At 45.0% G+C, this 14,851-nt stretch overlaps 3 protein-coding genes across 4 annotated transcripts; 2 read left to right on the top strand and 1 right to left on the bottom strand.

Moving 5' to 3' along the window:
• The first annotated feature begins 1,115 nt into the window (after nucleotides 1–1,115).
• LOC100833205 (cinnamoyl-CoA reductase 2-like) lies at nucleotides 1,116–3,667 on the top strand. Its single transcript, XM_014903319.2, has 6 exons — nucleotides 1,116–1,548; nucleotides 1,653–1,822; nucleotides 1,941–2,126; nucleotides 2,370–2,532; nucleotides 2,880–3,069; nucleotides 3,138–3,667. Exons 1-6 carry the CDS (start codon nucleotides 1,440–1,442, stop codon nucleotides 3,340–3,342), a joined length of 1,023 nt encoding a protein of 340 aa, XP_014758805.1. The 5' UTR covers nucleotides 1,116–1,439; the 3' UTR covers nucleotides 3,343–3,667.
• A 1,464-nt stretch (nucleotides 3,668–5,131) lies between these two features.
• On the top strand, nucleotides 5,132–8,168 carry LOC100827114 (heat shock 70 kDa protein, mitochondrial). Its single transcript, XM_003578289.4, has 5 exons — nucleotides 5,132–5,347; nucleotides 5,512–5,579; nucleotides 5,688–5,766; nucleotides 6,020–6,586; nucleotides 6,676–8,168. The coding sequence occupies exons 1-5, from the start codon at nucleotides 5,273–5,275 to the stop codon at nucleotides 7,927–7,929; spliced, it is 2,043 nt and encodes a 680-aa protein (XP_003578337.2). The 5' UTR covers nucleotides 5,132–5,272; the 3' UTR covers nucleotides 7,930–8,168.
• Nucleotides 8,169–9,023: 855 nt separating this feature from the next.
• On the bottom strand, nucleotides 9,024–10,807 carry LOC100832894 (splicing factor U2af small subunit A). 2 transcript variants are annotated; one of them, XM_003576637.3, is made up of 2 exons: nucleotides 10,676–10,807; nucleotides 9,024–10,194 (listed from the first exon to the last, which is right to left on the bottom strand). In XM_003576637.3, the coding sequence occupies exon 2, from the start codon at nucleotides 10,161–10,163 to the stop codon at nucleotides 9,276–9,278; it is 888 nt and encodes a 295-aa protein (XP_003576685.1). In that variant the 5' UTR covers nucleotides 10,164–10,194; nucleotides 10,676–10,807; the 3' UTR covers nucleotides 9,024–9,275. The 2 variants fall into 2 exon arrangements, with proteins under 2 accessions (XP_003576685.1, XP_010238304.1); XM_010240002.2 differs by having other exon boundaries at nucleotides 9,024–10,512; nucleotides 10,676–10,796.
• Between the last annotated feature and the right edge of the window lie 4,044 nt (nucleotides 10,808–14,851).

Below are 14,851 nucleotides of genomic sequence, written 5' to 3'. Positions count from 1 at the left end.
GGACAAGTGGGTTGCAAATTTAATTGTGTCAGCCGGGTCTCGAACTCGATAACTCTTGCTTCTGATACCATGAAGAGTTTCATATACCTGAACAGTTCACCAAAAGCTAAGCGATATAAAAATGAGGACAATCCACTTATGTTTTCGACACCTTTCTTGGGAGGGTCAGGTTTTTGTGGGGAGAAATCCTTCTTTAGATTTGGTCAAGGTGTCCCAAGCGTCTCAGTGTACTATCCTCTTGTTTTCATTTTCACCCCACCAGAACCCACAAATAAGCTTCATATGGTCTTCACGGAAACTTTCAGGGCCTATAATTTAGGCTGGAATTGCTTGCGTGATTGATTTAATAAGGACTTTCGTACCTCACATTGATCTTTAGATTTATAGGGTGTGTTTGGTTTGGTGTCAATGTGTGCCAAGTCAAATTTTTGGTCATTGATCAAAATTCGGTAGTTGTTTGGATGGTGACCAGCCAAAGTTCTCTAGCCAACTCGAATTAATATTTTTTGGTTGAAGTGGGCTAACTCAAAGGCAACCAAAACTACAACCAATTATTTGGCGAAATAAATCCATATTTCACGCTCAATTGTATCTCGAGGGATGCATGAGCGCCTGAAGTCAAAATCGGTTTAATTTGAACCCTAAATTACTAATATCAGATAAATTACCTCACTTAGTGATTTATCTAGTTTTGTGGATTACAGAGTTAAAATTAAACGGTTGAGTTCACGGGGTTTTGTTGTTATTTGGCTTGTCAAATTTTGGTAAGCCAAATGTGGGCTCGATCCAAACACACCCGATGATTTGTAATTTCCACTTCTATAGTTTTGAGGCACCATTTAAACAATCAAGATGATCAAATTAACTTACTCACCGGGTAATCCAACACGAACAGCGGTCCGCGGCGCTGCACTGCACAACCATGCAAGTGCAGAAACAAAACGATCGGGAGGCCCGGAGAGGATTTGATCGATTGGGAATTGGAATTGGAATCGCCGATCAAATCTGCGAGCGATGTGCCGCCTCTGCTCTCTCAAGTGCCGATCTCCTTTTTTTTTTCGAGAGGACTCTCAAGTGCTTATCGATTAGGCCGATTTTCTGCCCAACGAAAGGCCCAGCTGGGCTGTTTTTTTACTCGTATTACGGAAGAAATTAGAGACCAAGCTGTCAAGAATTGGAGACCATGGCCCAGTCCAGACGCAACAACTAATCCCCCCCTAAATCCGCCCTTTTTGCTTTGATTGGGAGGAGTCCTTGTTTATTCCCGCTCCTAATATTCCCCTGTCGATATGCGCCGCGGAGCCTACCGGCAAGGGGTTGAGGAAAGCGTCAAGCCGGCAGCTGGGGCGGAGATACAGAGGAGAATCGAGAGGCAGAGACGATCTTGCTTTGCCGACGGTGCAGCAGGGAGCCAGCAGCCATCGGCATAGACGGAGAGGATGCCTCCGCGGGTGTGCGTGACCGGAGGCGGCGGGTACGTCGCGTCGTGGCTCATCAAGTTGCTGCTCTCCCGGGGCTACGCCGTCCACGCCACGCTCCGCGACCCATGTACGCGGCCGGCGCACCTCGATCATCTCTAAGCTGCCTGCTTCTGCTTGGCTGGTTGATGCGAGTAATTTATTAATGGCGGACTGCTGTCTTGTTTGTTTCAGGCGATCCGAAGAACGCGCATCTGATGCGGCTGGACGGGGCGGCGGCGAACCTGCGGCTGTTCAAGGCCGACGTGCTCGACCACGCCGCGCTGGCCGCCGCCGTCGCCGGGTGCGAGGGCGTCTTCCATGTCGCCTCCCCCGTGCCCGCAGACAAAATCGTCAATCCTGAGGCAAGTATATTATCTGTTCTCTTCACTCCAAGTTTAAATTTGAAGATCTCATTGATGTGTCGCTTACTACATGAACAGCAATGATTCTTGATAGTTTATAACCAGTAATCTTATGCAGACGGAAGTAATGATCCCCGCCGTGAAGGGCACCTTGAATATTCTTCAGGCTTGCTCATCTATGAAGGTTCAGAAAGTTGTGGTGGTGTCATCCACTTCTGCTCTTCATTTTAACCCCAACTGGCCTAAGGGCAAACCCAAAGACGAGAGTTGCTGGTCAGACAGAAAAATCTGCATTGACCATGAGGTTAGTGATGTTAAAGGTTAGAGCCGTGAGTTGTTGCTGAAACAATAAAACAATGAGTTTCTAAGCAAATATTATGATTTTTCTTTAGGTAAAGATTTGTCATGTCAATTTTTCTCCGTCGATGCCGAACATGTTTGTAGTTTCTTCAGTATTAGTCGACAATTACTTAGAACGTAATGTTATAATGGTTGCAGTTGCAGCATGTGTGGACTAAGTTCAACCCCTTACAATTTACGTTGGCAGCTCTGGTATTGTGCTGCAAAGACTGTTGCTGAAGAAACAGCCTTGGAATATGCAGAAAAAAATGGGCTAAATGTTATCACGGCATGTCCTTGTATTGTGTTTGGTCCACAACTGCAACCTATTGTCAATACCAGCAGCGAACTACTCATCTATGTTTTAAAAGGTCTCCTCATCAGTTCCTTTTCTTTTCTTGCATCTTCTTGTTTATTTATAGGATTATCACTTAATTTGCTGACTATTTTTTCCATGTTATTGCGTGGGAAAATTTATTAACCACTTGCCGAGTTAATTTTCCATTCAATCCTTCTTGCAGAACTCATGTACACACGATCTAAGCTTTCAGAACTCATGTACACACAATCTAAGCTTTTTGAAGAATAGTAGTAATGTCCTGAAAGTCTTGCATTGCTGCTTCTGTTTGTGCACTACTGTATACTCCTATACTAAAAACATGTTAGAGCACTATTTGTTTCTTCCTGGCTGCTGGTAATTCTGACAATTTCATCACAGGAGGTCCTAATGCATTGAAAGACATGCTGTGGCACGTAGTCGATGTACGTGACGTGGCTGATGCTCTGCTTCTGGTATACGAGAAACCAGAATCATTCGGGAGATACCTCTGCGCACCAGACTACATAACCACAAGGGCTCTGTTGGAGCTGCTAAAGAAGACGTACCCTGACTACAATTATGTCCGGTGGTGGGTCTCTTATCATGCGTGCCGAATGCTTAATTACATAAGGTTAACAATTCTTTTGCTTTTTGCAGCAAGGCAGGTGGGGATCTTAATGCTATAATCACGCCATTTTCGTCAGAGAAATTGAGGAATCTGGGATGGAAGCCCAGGGAATTGGAGGAGACCCTCCTGGATAGCATCGAATACTATCGAGAGATGGGGATTCTACAAAATGTCGAGGCACAAACTTGTCGGCTTCCTGATCTTTTCCGCCATTTGCATGCCGCTGAGGAATGATATGAATGAATCGAGCATGGCAGTCTCGATGCTTTTACATTTGCCATGGTATGCGTGCCATTTCTGAATACATTTGCAAATAAGGAAGGTTGCGTTGGAAAGGCGACGCTTTTAATCTCAAGGAGGCCGGCGACCGGATTAAGCATCAAATTGGCTCGGCGTAGATTGGTAGCCTGGATAACTTCTCAGTCCAGATTATACTTGCTCCTGACTTATTGATGTGATATATTTTACATTGTTACTCCGAGATTTAGTTCTGATGTTGTTTGAACAATCAAGTTAACGAGGGATTAATTGCGCTGAAAACAAGTGTTTTTTTGTTCTCTTTTTTGACAACCTGGTCGACAACAAGTGAAAACAAGTGCCCTTGGAATGACTATAGACTTATGCAAGAATTTGTTAGTTTGGTGGTGTATTTTCCGGTAGTTAAATACATAATAAATTTTGAGTGGAAGAAAAAAAAATCAGCAAAACATGCACCGATGAGGCCTCTGGAGAACCAGGTAGGAGTATTTTTATTGCTCAACTGCCAGATCGAGGGGTGCCGGGGAGTCTTTCATGTCGTGACTCTGCTCCTTTGGGACAACTTGACCGACCACTCCATGCCTGGGTTTGAAACAAGAAGAACGGCCATTTGAGGCGTCTTGAGAACGCTCCCGAAAACCTCAAGCTTTTCACGGCCGATCTGCTCAACTACAACGTTATGGCGGCGGTTGCGGCCGCGTAACACCAGGGTTTTCCATGTCGCAAATCTGGTTCCAAGCTGGGATCATTTAGAAACCTCGAGGCCACGGTTTCATGCGTACTTGAATTTGAAGTCAAGGTGAACTAATTGATGATTTTTTTTTCTCAATATGGCTCACACTTATCTAGGTTGTCTTTTTTTTTTTCCTTTTTGCTGAAGATGTATATATACCAGGCCGAGCGAACTGAAAGTAGCTCTTGTGGTTGGATTCCCGGTGGATTTTAGTTGAGCCAGCCCACTCACGTTTAAATCTTACATTTCACATAAGTGCTCGCATTTACGTGTGTCTGTTATGTCAGGATTTAACTGACGTTATTCTTTGAGATGTATAGGAGACTTGTGCCTAACAATGAGGCATCTGTGGTGAAGCGCACCACGTTTTTCAAAGCCTATGCCTGATACTCTTCTAGCTACGCTATATATAACTCTTCCACAACTGACATGTTTATCAAGTAGTAAGTTGGAAAAAAACCCGACAAATGTTGAGGCTAGGCCATTCAACAAACTACAACTGAGAAAGTTTTGGTTTTAGTCAATCATTCATATAGTCCAAACTTTAGACCATTTTAATAGTAAATTCAACAATATAGACCCACATGTTAGGTTTTATGTGGCTATTTGCACTCCACTTGCTACGTCAGATCGGATGGATTATCGTCCAACCCACGCTATAATGGACGATCTATACCCGGGCCTTTCCTTCTAGATCTCAATTCCGAGACAAAAATTATCACACCAACATTTTTTGAAACGATTGAGAACTCCACGTATTGCTGTCCAAGAAATAGAATTCTTAATGCCTTTTTGAAATTTTGATTCAAATGGGATTTCCATTTGACTTTCGCTGCTGACGGTAGGAAAAAGGAAAATTCATCTTCAAAACAGAAGTCTTCCCCACCACCCAAACGAACGGAGCCAGGCAGCTTGAGCCTACTAGAAGCTTCGAACCAACAACACCAGGCCCACTTTCAGCCACAGACCAGGCCCGAGCAAAATGACGGAGAAGTCCCTGGCCCCCATTTCTTTCCCCTCCTCCAAGCTGATGCCGCACGCCGTGAGGGGTTTAAGAGCACACGCCGCCGCCCGCTAGGGTTTTTCGGATCTCACCTCTTCCTCCTCTCCGCCTCCACACGCAGCAGAGCCGCCGCCGCCGCCGCCGCCTCCGCCGACCCTCTAGCGCCAGCCATGGCCATCGGATCTCTCGTCGCGTCGAGGCTGGCCAGGTCCGGCCATGCCCTCGCCACCGCCGCCATCTCTCAGGTGCCGCCTCCCTGCCCCCCCTGCATCTCCTTGTGCCTTGCATTTCTACTGTCGTGCCAAGGTGTTGATCTTTCTTGGATTGGCACACGGATTTGATTCGTCGATTGTCCGTGCTGTGATGTTGATCTGATGTACTTGTTTGTTACGCTGTCTGATCTGATCAGGCTCCCAGGTCCCGGCACACAACGTCTCCGCTGCTGTCCAGGCTCGGAGCTGTCGCTCGTGCTTTCAGGTAATCAGCAATTTAGGGATATAGTCTATAGGTCGTCAACTATGTGCACCTATGCCTGTTTGCTTCTTACTTGAGGGGTGTTGAGTTGGATGTTCTCTGTGTGTGCAGCTCCAAGCCTGCAGCAGCAGATGTCATCGGGATCGATTTGGGCACGACAAACTCGTGTGTCTCCGTCATGGATGGAAAGGTGTGCTACTTTCCTCTGACTGCTTTGAAATTCACAATGTACCGTTGTTTGTAAGACAGTATCTCCATTTCTAATTAGTGGCACTTGCACGTCTTGAATTTGCAAGGCACTAGCTGCATCCATATGCAATTAATATCGTATCTTGAATTGTTCTTAAAAGTTTGAAGATGATACTTCAATTGGTAATGCTAGTAATATCCATATGCAATTGGTATTTGCCTCTCAATTTTTTTTGACATATTTGCTTGCGCAGACACCACGAGTGATTGAGAATGCTGAAGGTGCAAGGACAACGCCCTCAATTGTTGCCAAGAACCAGAATGGTGACCTCTTGATCGGCATCACTGCGAGTCGGCAAGCAGTAACAAATGCCCAGAACACAGTTCGTGGGTCAAAGCGCCTGATCGGTAGAACTTTTGATGACCCACAAACTCAGAAGGAAATGAAGATGGTGCCTTACAAGATTGTGAGGGGACCAAATGGTGATGCCTGGGTAGAGATGGGTGGGCAGAAATACTCCCCAAGTCAGATTGGGGCATTTGTTCTCACGAAGATGAAGGAAACTGCAGAGTCTTTCCTTGGCAAGACGGTTTCTAAGGCTGTTATCACAGTCCCAGCTTATTTCAATGATGCCCAGCGCCAGGCTACCAAGGATGCTGGTAGGATTGCTGGATTGGAGGTGATGAGGATTATCAATGAGCCCACTGCTGCAGCTCTGTCGTATGGAATGAACAACAAGGAGGGCCTGATTGCTGTTTTTGACTTGGGTGGTGGTACATTTGATGTATCAATCCTTGAGATATCTAATGGAGTTTTTGAGGTAGTAATTTTTTTCACATGACTTCTGCAGACCCTAAAATATAAATGTCGATATATGTGTTCTGATCATACTATTTGTACCTTATTCAGGTCAAGGCGACCAATGGAGACACTTTTCTTGGTGGTGAGGACTTTGATGCTGCGTTACTTGACTACCTGATTAGCGAATATCAGAAGTCCGACAACATTGATCTGAGCAAGGATAAGGCGGTGCTGCAAAGGCTCAGGGAAGCTGCTGAGAAGGCCAAGGTCGAGCTTTCCTCTACTACTCAGACTGAAATCAACCTTCCCTTTATCACTGCTGATGCCTCTGGTGCGAAGCACTTCAACATTACCTTGACAAGATCAAAGTTTGAGTCTCTTGTGGGCAATCTCATTGAGAGAACTCGCATCCCATGTGTGAACTGCCTCAAGGATGCTGGCATCTCTGCCAAGGAGATTGATGAGGTTCTGCTGGTTGGCGGCATGACAAGGGTCCCAAAGGTCCAGGATATTGTTTCTCAGATATTCAACAAGGCACCTAGCAAGGGTGTCAATCCTGATGAGGCTGTGGCCATGGGAGCTGCCATTCAGGGTGGCATCTTGAGGGGTGATGTGAAGGAACTCCTGTTGTTGGATGTCACACCCCTATCCCTCGGTATTGAAACTCTTGGAGGCATCTTCACAAGGCTAATTAACCGGAACACTACAATTCCAACCAAGAAAAGTCAGACATTCTCCACTGCTGCAGATAACCAGACGCAGGTTGGAATCAAGGTGCTTCAGGGTGAGAGGGAGATGGCTACAGATAACAAGCTTCTTGGTGAATTCCAGCTTGAAGGTATCCCTCCAGCTCCAAGAGGCATGCCACAGATTGAGGTCACATTCGACATTGATGCCAATGGTATTGTCAGGGTGTCTGCAAAGGATAAGTCCACTGGCAAAGAGCAAGACATCACTATCAAATCTTCAGGTGGTTTGTCTGAAAGAGATATTGAGAATATGGTTAAGGAGGCTGAGCTACATTCTCAGAGGGATCAAGAAAAGAAATCATTAATTGATCTCAAGAACTCTGCAGATACCACGATCTACAGCATTGAGAAGAGTGTCAGTGAGTACAAAGACAAGGTTCCTTCTGAAATAACCACGGAAGTTGAGTCCGCTGTTTCTGATCTGAGAGCAGCAATGGCCGGTGATGATCTGGACAATATCAAGCAGAAGCTGGAAGCTGCAAACAAGGCAGTTTCAAAGATCGGGCAGCACATGCAAGGTGGTGGTGGTGATGCCGGCGGCAGCAGCGGTGGCAGTGGTGGAGACCAAACTCCGGAAGCTGAATACCAGGATCCCAAGGAAGCTAAGATGTAGATTCAATCTGCGTCAGGCTCCTACTTTTTTTTTGTGTGTACCGAGTGTAGGAAGTTAGTATCTTATTTACCTCAGGCTGCTTAGATCTCTAAGAGCGCTACGATACCTGTAACATTTCTTTTTGGCAATTGTTTGAATTGCGGATAAAATTGTGAGGGGGAAGAAACTCATAACCTATATCAGCTATATTGCTTGTCTCATCCTTCTGATCCATTTGCAAATTGCAAGCTGTTGATACACCTCTTGTTTTCATGTCTAAATTCCTATGATGCTGTTCTTTGTGCATAACATATAGCGTGGTTTTTTCTTTTTGGAACTGAGACAAGACTCATTGCAATATGCTGACGATATTTTCCGCTTTTCAACTATCATGGTCTCAAATGTAAAATGGTACTACCTCATCACTGGTCGTCTTGATCGGCATGCCCAGCACAAGATGTCGAAGATTTGCATCTTGATAAAAGAAACTGTTTAAATGCAAAGCTGATGCTCATCAGTCATCACTGAACTAGTAGTTGTGAACTGCTAATAGTTACGGGGTAGCTATCTCTAGCCAAAAGCCTGGCGCAACCTGGGTAAGCAACGCATTTCATCTAGTACTGACATGAACTTCACTTGATCATCAACGCAAGTACATTAGGCAGATAGGTTTCATCAACTCATCCAAAGGAACTTCTTTTCTCTCTTGGCGTGGAACATCCATAGGAAGTTTACCGAGACCACATTTCACTGTCTCCATTTGCTTTGGTTTACTGCTGTCATTGTGGATATCAGATGCTTTACTGTCCTTACTTCGGAAGGGGATTGTGGCAGCAGCAGCAGATTAACATGATGAGTTCCTGCGTTTTATCTTATCTAAAAACTAAGCTTTTATCTTATCTTACTCATGGACCATTTGGACTACAGCAAGACATTGCATAAAAACGCTAGATAATCGCTGATGATCTAAATTTGTTGAAAATATTCAGCAGAGTTGCCCATACCTAATAAGAAGTTTGGGAAATAAAATGAAGGTATAATTAGTGATATTATTCTTCACAAAAACGGTAGATTTGATAACAAAAGTAAACATTTAGTCTGGGACATGGTAAGTGAAGGTACTGCACCAAGCTCAAGAACATTCACAATTTGATCACCGAGTAGGAAAATTGGTTCCAACAAGACATCCAAAGGTAGTTCAGTAAGGATCACACTGAAGATTCTGAAGAGTGAAGATGTCACATTAGACACCCCAGTAAATCCACTAAGCCCACATTCTAACTTCATCTACCAGTACAAGCTCACACAGTAAGAACCAAGGCGTCCGGTGAACTGAACAATGCAACCTGAAATGAGACAAGACCGACTCAAGCTTGCGCCGCCTCCCTCTCGCGATTCCACTGCTCGATCTTTGCCCTCCGCTCCTCGCTGCCCTCTCTGACGGGGCTCCTAGTCCGGCTCCTGTGCCGGCGTCGCCTGCTCCCATCGTCACTGTCGTAGTTGCGGTGCCTCTCGCTGCTCCTCCTCCTGCTGTGGTGGTAGTAGTCCCCGTAGTCGCCACGGTCCAGGCTGCCACCGTAGTAGTCGCCGCCACGGTTGTCCCTGGACCGCGATGAGCTCCTGCGATCACGGTCCCTCGGGTGGCGATGGTACGGGCTGGGGCTCCTGCTGTGGCTTCTCCTGGAACGATGCAGGTGCCCATACAGCCTCTTCCTCAGATCCCTGCCGATCTCCTTCACATGCATGAAGTTGCAGTACCCTCCACGGTTGCAATTGTGCTCCTCAAATTGCCGGCAGGTGGCCTCCCGGAAGTCGGTGACCGGCGAGAACTCAGCAATGATGGGGCGGCCCGAGTAGAAGCGCCCCTGCAGCGCCTGCAGGGCCCTGGCGGCCTGGTCCTCCTCCCTGAACTGCACGTACACGTTGCCGATCAGGTGGTCGGCGAGGTTGTCGCAGACGTGCAGGCTCTCTACCACGCCGTGCTTGCTGAGCTCGTCGAAGATGTCCTCGTAGAAGTCCTCGAAGTCGCCCTGGATCTTGACGGGGTCGATGGGGTTGCCCTGCGCGTCCACGCCCGGGGTGATCATGTCGGGGCGCTGGTACATGTTGCACAGCAGCAGCGTCGGCGAGACGGACGGTTTGTTGTGCAGGCGGGAGCAGCGGTCGCCGTGCCGGCACGCGCCGATCTTGAAGTAGAACGGGCAGTTCACGCGGTCCTTCTCCGTGCCGAAGATTGAGGCCAGGTGCTCGGCCATGGCGGCGACTGGACAGAAAAGCTAGAGATCTCTGCAGTCCCACAACACGAATCAGAAGGTACACAAAAGGAATTGCAGCCAGGATTAAACTAAGAGCGTGCCAGATAATTCATTCAAGAAGGGGAAAGAACTTGATAGACAACTGCATCGGTTGCTACTGCAATGGCAAACTGGAATCGATTTCCTATTCCTGTAGAACTGAAGAAACCTTCAAAACAGCAGGCACTTAAATTTCCGGTCAAATCCATCAACGCACGACGATACAGAAACGAAACTTAAACGAAAAATAAGACTAATCCATATCTTTTTCTCTTCGATTTGCGAGAGGGAAGATCCAACCTCTCCCGACCTGATAAGAATCGATAGAGAAGAAGACACACGACCGCATCAATCCACGAGAACCAAGAATAAACGAGCGCGATACATGGAACACGGGCAATCCAGCCTCCAATCAACACATAGATGCACAGATCTACACGCCGCAATGCATGGATACGGACGAGGAGGCTTACCGGAGATCAGCACCGCCGAGGCCGCAGGGGGGAGCAGGAGGAGCACGGGAGATTTGGGGGTTTGATTTCTTCCAGTAGCATCTGGAAGGGGCATATAAAGGCCGTAGCGGCCTATCTGACCGTTGGTTTGTCTCGGGACGGTACAGATGATGTGTACTGGAGACTACTAGAACCACTAGTCGTGGGCGTTTAGAAGAGCCCATCGTTGCCTTGTTGGCCCGGTCCGCCATGGTCCATGGGAATCAGCAGTCCACTAGAGCCCAGCTGAGTACCATAATTTGATACAGTTTCTTAACTAAATTGAATCCAACACCCACGGCCCACCCTACGGCCTACGCTCCACAGTCCAGATGCCATTGAAGAAAATGATGATCGAGAGTCCCCTCAAAAAAATAAAAATGATGATCGAGAGAACTGAATAGACCATAATTTACACAAAAGACATTTTAAGTCGGCATCTCTGACTCTCCTAGTGGCACCGTGATATGATATTCTCCAAATTTTCTTGTGCAAGACCGTAAGAAAACTAAATATGTTGTACAACCTGAACCAACCTCATAAATTTTAAAAAGTCATATGAGTCGCTTACCCCCACTATGCGAGAAACTAAGAACCTCGTGTCGCTGAACACCGGTAACATGTTACTGGTTGTCAAACCGCATATTCATCATCGAACTGATGAGAAAGAGGACCAAAAACACAAAAACACAAGTTGTGTGATCCACTAGCTTCATGAAGGATGTCACAATGGCCGCACTAGGACAGGGATACAACGAGCTTTTCGCGAAGCCGAGTGTCAATTGTTACTATGCGGCACCCGGGACGCGGGTCACTCAGGTGGTGCCTCGTTTTGCGTCATTCCATCGTGCCACGTCATAACTTGTCGACTTCACGGTGCCACGTTTCCGAGCGCCACCCAGGTGACGCCGCGTGTTGTGTCGTTCCACCTTGTCGCCCGATACTCACAGCTTGTCGACTCCGTCGTGTCGCACCTCTATGTGCTAGTCGGGGGATGCCGAGCGTTGCACCACGTCACATCCCGGAGCAACGAGGAGTGGGCCCCTCCAACAGGAACCACATATCGACATGCAACGAGTAGTTTAAGTATCATTCTTTGTTATGTTTGTTTATCAAGGTGCAGGCGGCGGCGTACATAATAAAGGTCTACGCCGCCGTCCCTGTCCTAGAGTAGGTAACATGGTCTGCTTCATAGAGCTGATACTTTTCACAGTTCGTACTTTCTCTTGGTCTTATTCTTTATTGGTTTGGCGATGAAAGAACATTTTTGCAGGTATTTTGCAAGGGGTACAATCTTATTCATAGCACGCTCGATTATCTTAGGTACCAATGTTCTGCGGTGAGTGGATTCTCAAAACAAGCAAGGTAAATCGAGTTTGTGCAGGCTTGATCGTTTGTAGTTTCATCATCTGAGATGTGAATAAATATCAAAATTTGAGCGACAAAACGATCGATTTTTACTTGTTGCACCAAATCCATGCCAAATAATATGAAACGGTGGGAGTAACTTTTGTGAGATCGAGATAGGCAATTAGAGGGGGGGTGAATGATTGCGCGGAAGCAAATTAAAACTTTTCCCGAAAGTTCAAACCCTAAATCACCTTTCTGTCCGTGATAGTAAAACAGTCGTAACTTTTGATTGGATGAACCCAAAACTACGTATGAGTATGCAAAAGAAAGGTATTGAAATTATCTAACCAAAGAAACAAGAATCAGCTCAATTGGACTTACCAATCAAAAGATATGATCAAATCAGTAACAGCTGACAGAAAGTTACGAGAATTAATTAATAATCGATTTCGAGGAATAACAATAATGATGAAGTAATCGCGATCTTCCTTGATCTCGTGGTAAACCTGCAGAAAAGTATTACGAACTCGTGATAAACCTGCAACAAAGTGTTAGAAAGATCTAGCACGAAAAATCCACGAAGATCCAACAAGAACAGAAATGACACCGCTAACGAATCTCTTTATTGCAACGATGTCGATCGATTACAAAAGATACAACCATGCATCCAAGAACTCTCCAAAAATTGATCTAGATCCAAAGTTCTGAGTTCTCACACGTCCTTGCTAAAACCCTAGCTAGGACGCCCTCTACTTTTAAGGGAAATTTGCGACCCTAAACCGAGTCCGAATCCAACACGAACTCCTCCGTCTCGGTCGGTATTTTGCCCGTGGGGCCCGCATACAACCTCAGAGTGAGATGACTCCAAAAGCAAAGTTGTTCGTCTCGACGACGCGCACAACTTTCATGTGGACCACTTTTCCATCCAACGCCATCTTGATAATGTTACTGTTTAATCTTTAAACAGCTCTCATCCAGCCACGGCTGGACCTACATATCTTCACGTCGATGCCACTCCATGCCATCAACTCTTCTTGTGATGTCTTCAAAACTCGACCATCACGTATCGAATATCTCGAATACCGTACATATACCCGGTATGAACAACGTACGACAAACCGGTGCCCTCCCGGATCATCGTAGCTTTCACTTCCATTGTTCATTCGCACGAACGTCCCGCATTACCTTGATCCTCGACCTCAGCTTCTCCCAAGCTTCGTCCCTCGATCCCGTCATCGACCACGTTCCTCTAGCTCCGGCAACACTTGAAAGCGAACACACAAATAACCAGTACGAGCACAAGTCCACGACTTGACTCTGGGTAAATTCCACACAACTCACGCCATGTTTTCACATAAGAAACTAATGAATCAGCACACCACTAGCAAAGCACTAACTCCAAACAAGATACATGTCATCACATAAATATCCATATTATCCAAAGTATCCACATCAATGTTTCATCTAAAACACTTGCCAATGTTACACATCACCTATGAACACAATCCCCCCCTTGATGAAAACATTGGCAACATCTCCTTAACAACACTAGACATCGAACATTGATTGGCACACACATTCACTTAACTCTCAGATTTTCAAGGTTTGGAAAAGAAAATGAAAAACCTCAAAAAAGTTAAAGAAACACCAATAAAGGTAAAATATGGTATGTATATGTGTTGAAATCTCTCCCCCTTTGACAATGAATTTCATCAAACCACACAAAAATATTTCCCCCGCTTCAAAAAAAGTTTCTTTAAACTAAAAGCGATTTTTTTTGTCATATTTCATTTTTCTTTGTTGTAATGAGCATTATGAAACATCATGAACATGATAATTGTGCATCCAAGTCATGTAAAAAGTAGTTGTACTCGACATGTATATAAGTATGATGTAATCTACACATGACTAAAAATCAAGTATTTTTACGATTTATTGCAAGACATGGTCTCCCCCTGTCAACTACATCAATACTTGAATACAAAATAACTTGCAGCACATTACATTAAACAAAGCACTTTATAAAAGCATAATATTTATTTTCATTGAATTTATATGTCAAGTCAATTCAACCTTGCCAAGCCTATATTTAAAACACCATGCCAAGCCTATGTCCAGAGTGCAATGATTAACAATCAGAAGCTTAAGGCAATGGTAAGCAATCAGAAGTTTGAGACAAAGGTTTCAATAAATACAGCAACCTCCAAGTTCATACCAAAGTGCAATGGTAAGCAGTCTCGTGAAGATGTAGTGCGACATTGGCATATTTATTTAGTAAAAATTGATTGACACCACGTGTCTTTGTATATTTGGAACCTTGATACCATTATATTTTCATCATTGCTAGTAATTAAGTATCGAAGACCAAAATAGCTAACAAAGTTTAACCATGACAAGATTTAGTTCAAGTTATCATTCGTATTAGAAGTCATGTGATAGACTATTTCATACGAGCATACATATAAAATGACAATGTCCTCAAAACATAAACGTGGTTGCAAAAATGTCATTTCAGGATGGAATACAATGCTCATTACTTTTTCAGATTTTTTATTTATTAAAAATAAAAGAACGAAAAAGAAACAACTGAAAAGATATTTTACACATCGTACAATAAGAACACACTCCCCCTCAAACCATCCCGTATGGTTTGATTACTCCAAGTTCACCTCAAAGAAAAGCAAACCGAGAAGAATCCAATGGTTTAGTAAAAATGTCTGCCAATTGACGTTCGGTATCTATAAAGTTGAGCACAACATTTTGTTTTTCAACGTGATCTCTAAGAAAATGATATCTTATATCTATGTG

Source organism: Brachypodium distachyon, chromosome 4, assembly GCF_000005505.3.
Source record: "Brachypodium distachyon strain Bd21 chromosome 4, Brachypodium_distachyon_v3.0, whole genome shotgun sequence".
Lineage (NCBI taxonomy): Eukaryota > Viridiplantae > Streptophyta > Magnoliopsida > Poales > Poaceae > Brachypodium > Brachypodium distachyon.
This window is presented reverse-complemented; position numbering and strand designations above follow the sequence as displayed.

Bases quoted from the DNA above. Each gene is read 5' to 3' on its own strand.
- LOC100833205 (XM_014903319.2), top strand. From the start codon at position 1,440: ATGCCTCCGCGGGTGTGCGTGACCGGAGGCGGCGGGTACGTCGCGTCG. The intron at 1,823-1,940 runs GCAAGTATATTA...AATCTTATGCAG, and splicing joins ACAAAATCGTCAATCCTGAG to ACGGAAGTAATGATCCCCGC. The intron at 2,533-2,879 runs GTCTCCTCATCA...ATTTCATCACAG, and splicing joins ACTCATCTATGTTTTAAAAG to GAGGTCCTAATGCATTGAAA.
- LOC100827114 (XM_003578289.4), top strand. From the start codon at position 5,273: ATGGCCATCGGATCTCTCGTCGCGTCGAGGCTGGCCAGGTCCGGCCAT. The intron at 5,767-6,019 runs GTGTGCTACTTT...TTGCTTGCGCAG, and splicing joins TCTCCGTCATGGATGGAAAG to ACACCACGAGTGATTGAGAA. The intron at 6,587-6,675 runs GTAGTAATTTTT...TACCTTATTCAG, and splicing joins TATCTAATGGAGTTTTTGAG to GTCAAGGCGACCAATGGAGA.
- LOC100832894 (XM_003576637.3), bottom strand. From the start codon at position 10,163: ATGGCCGAGCACCTGGCCTCAATCTTCGGCACGGAGAAGGACCGCGTG.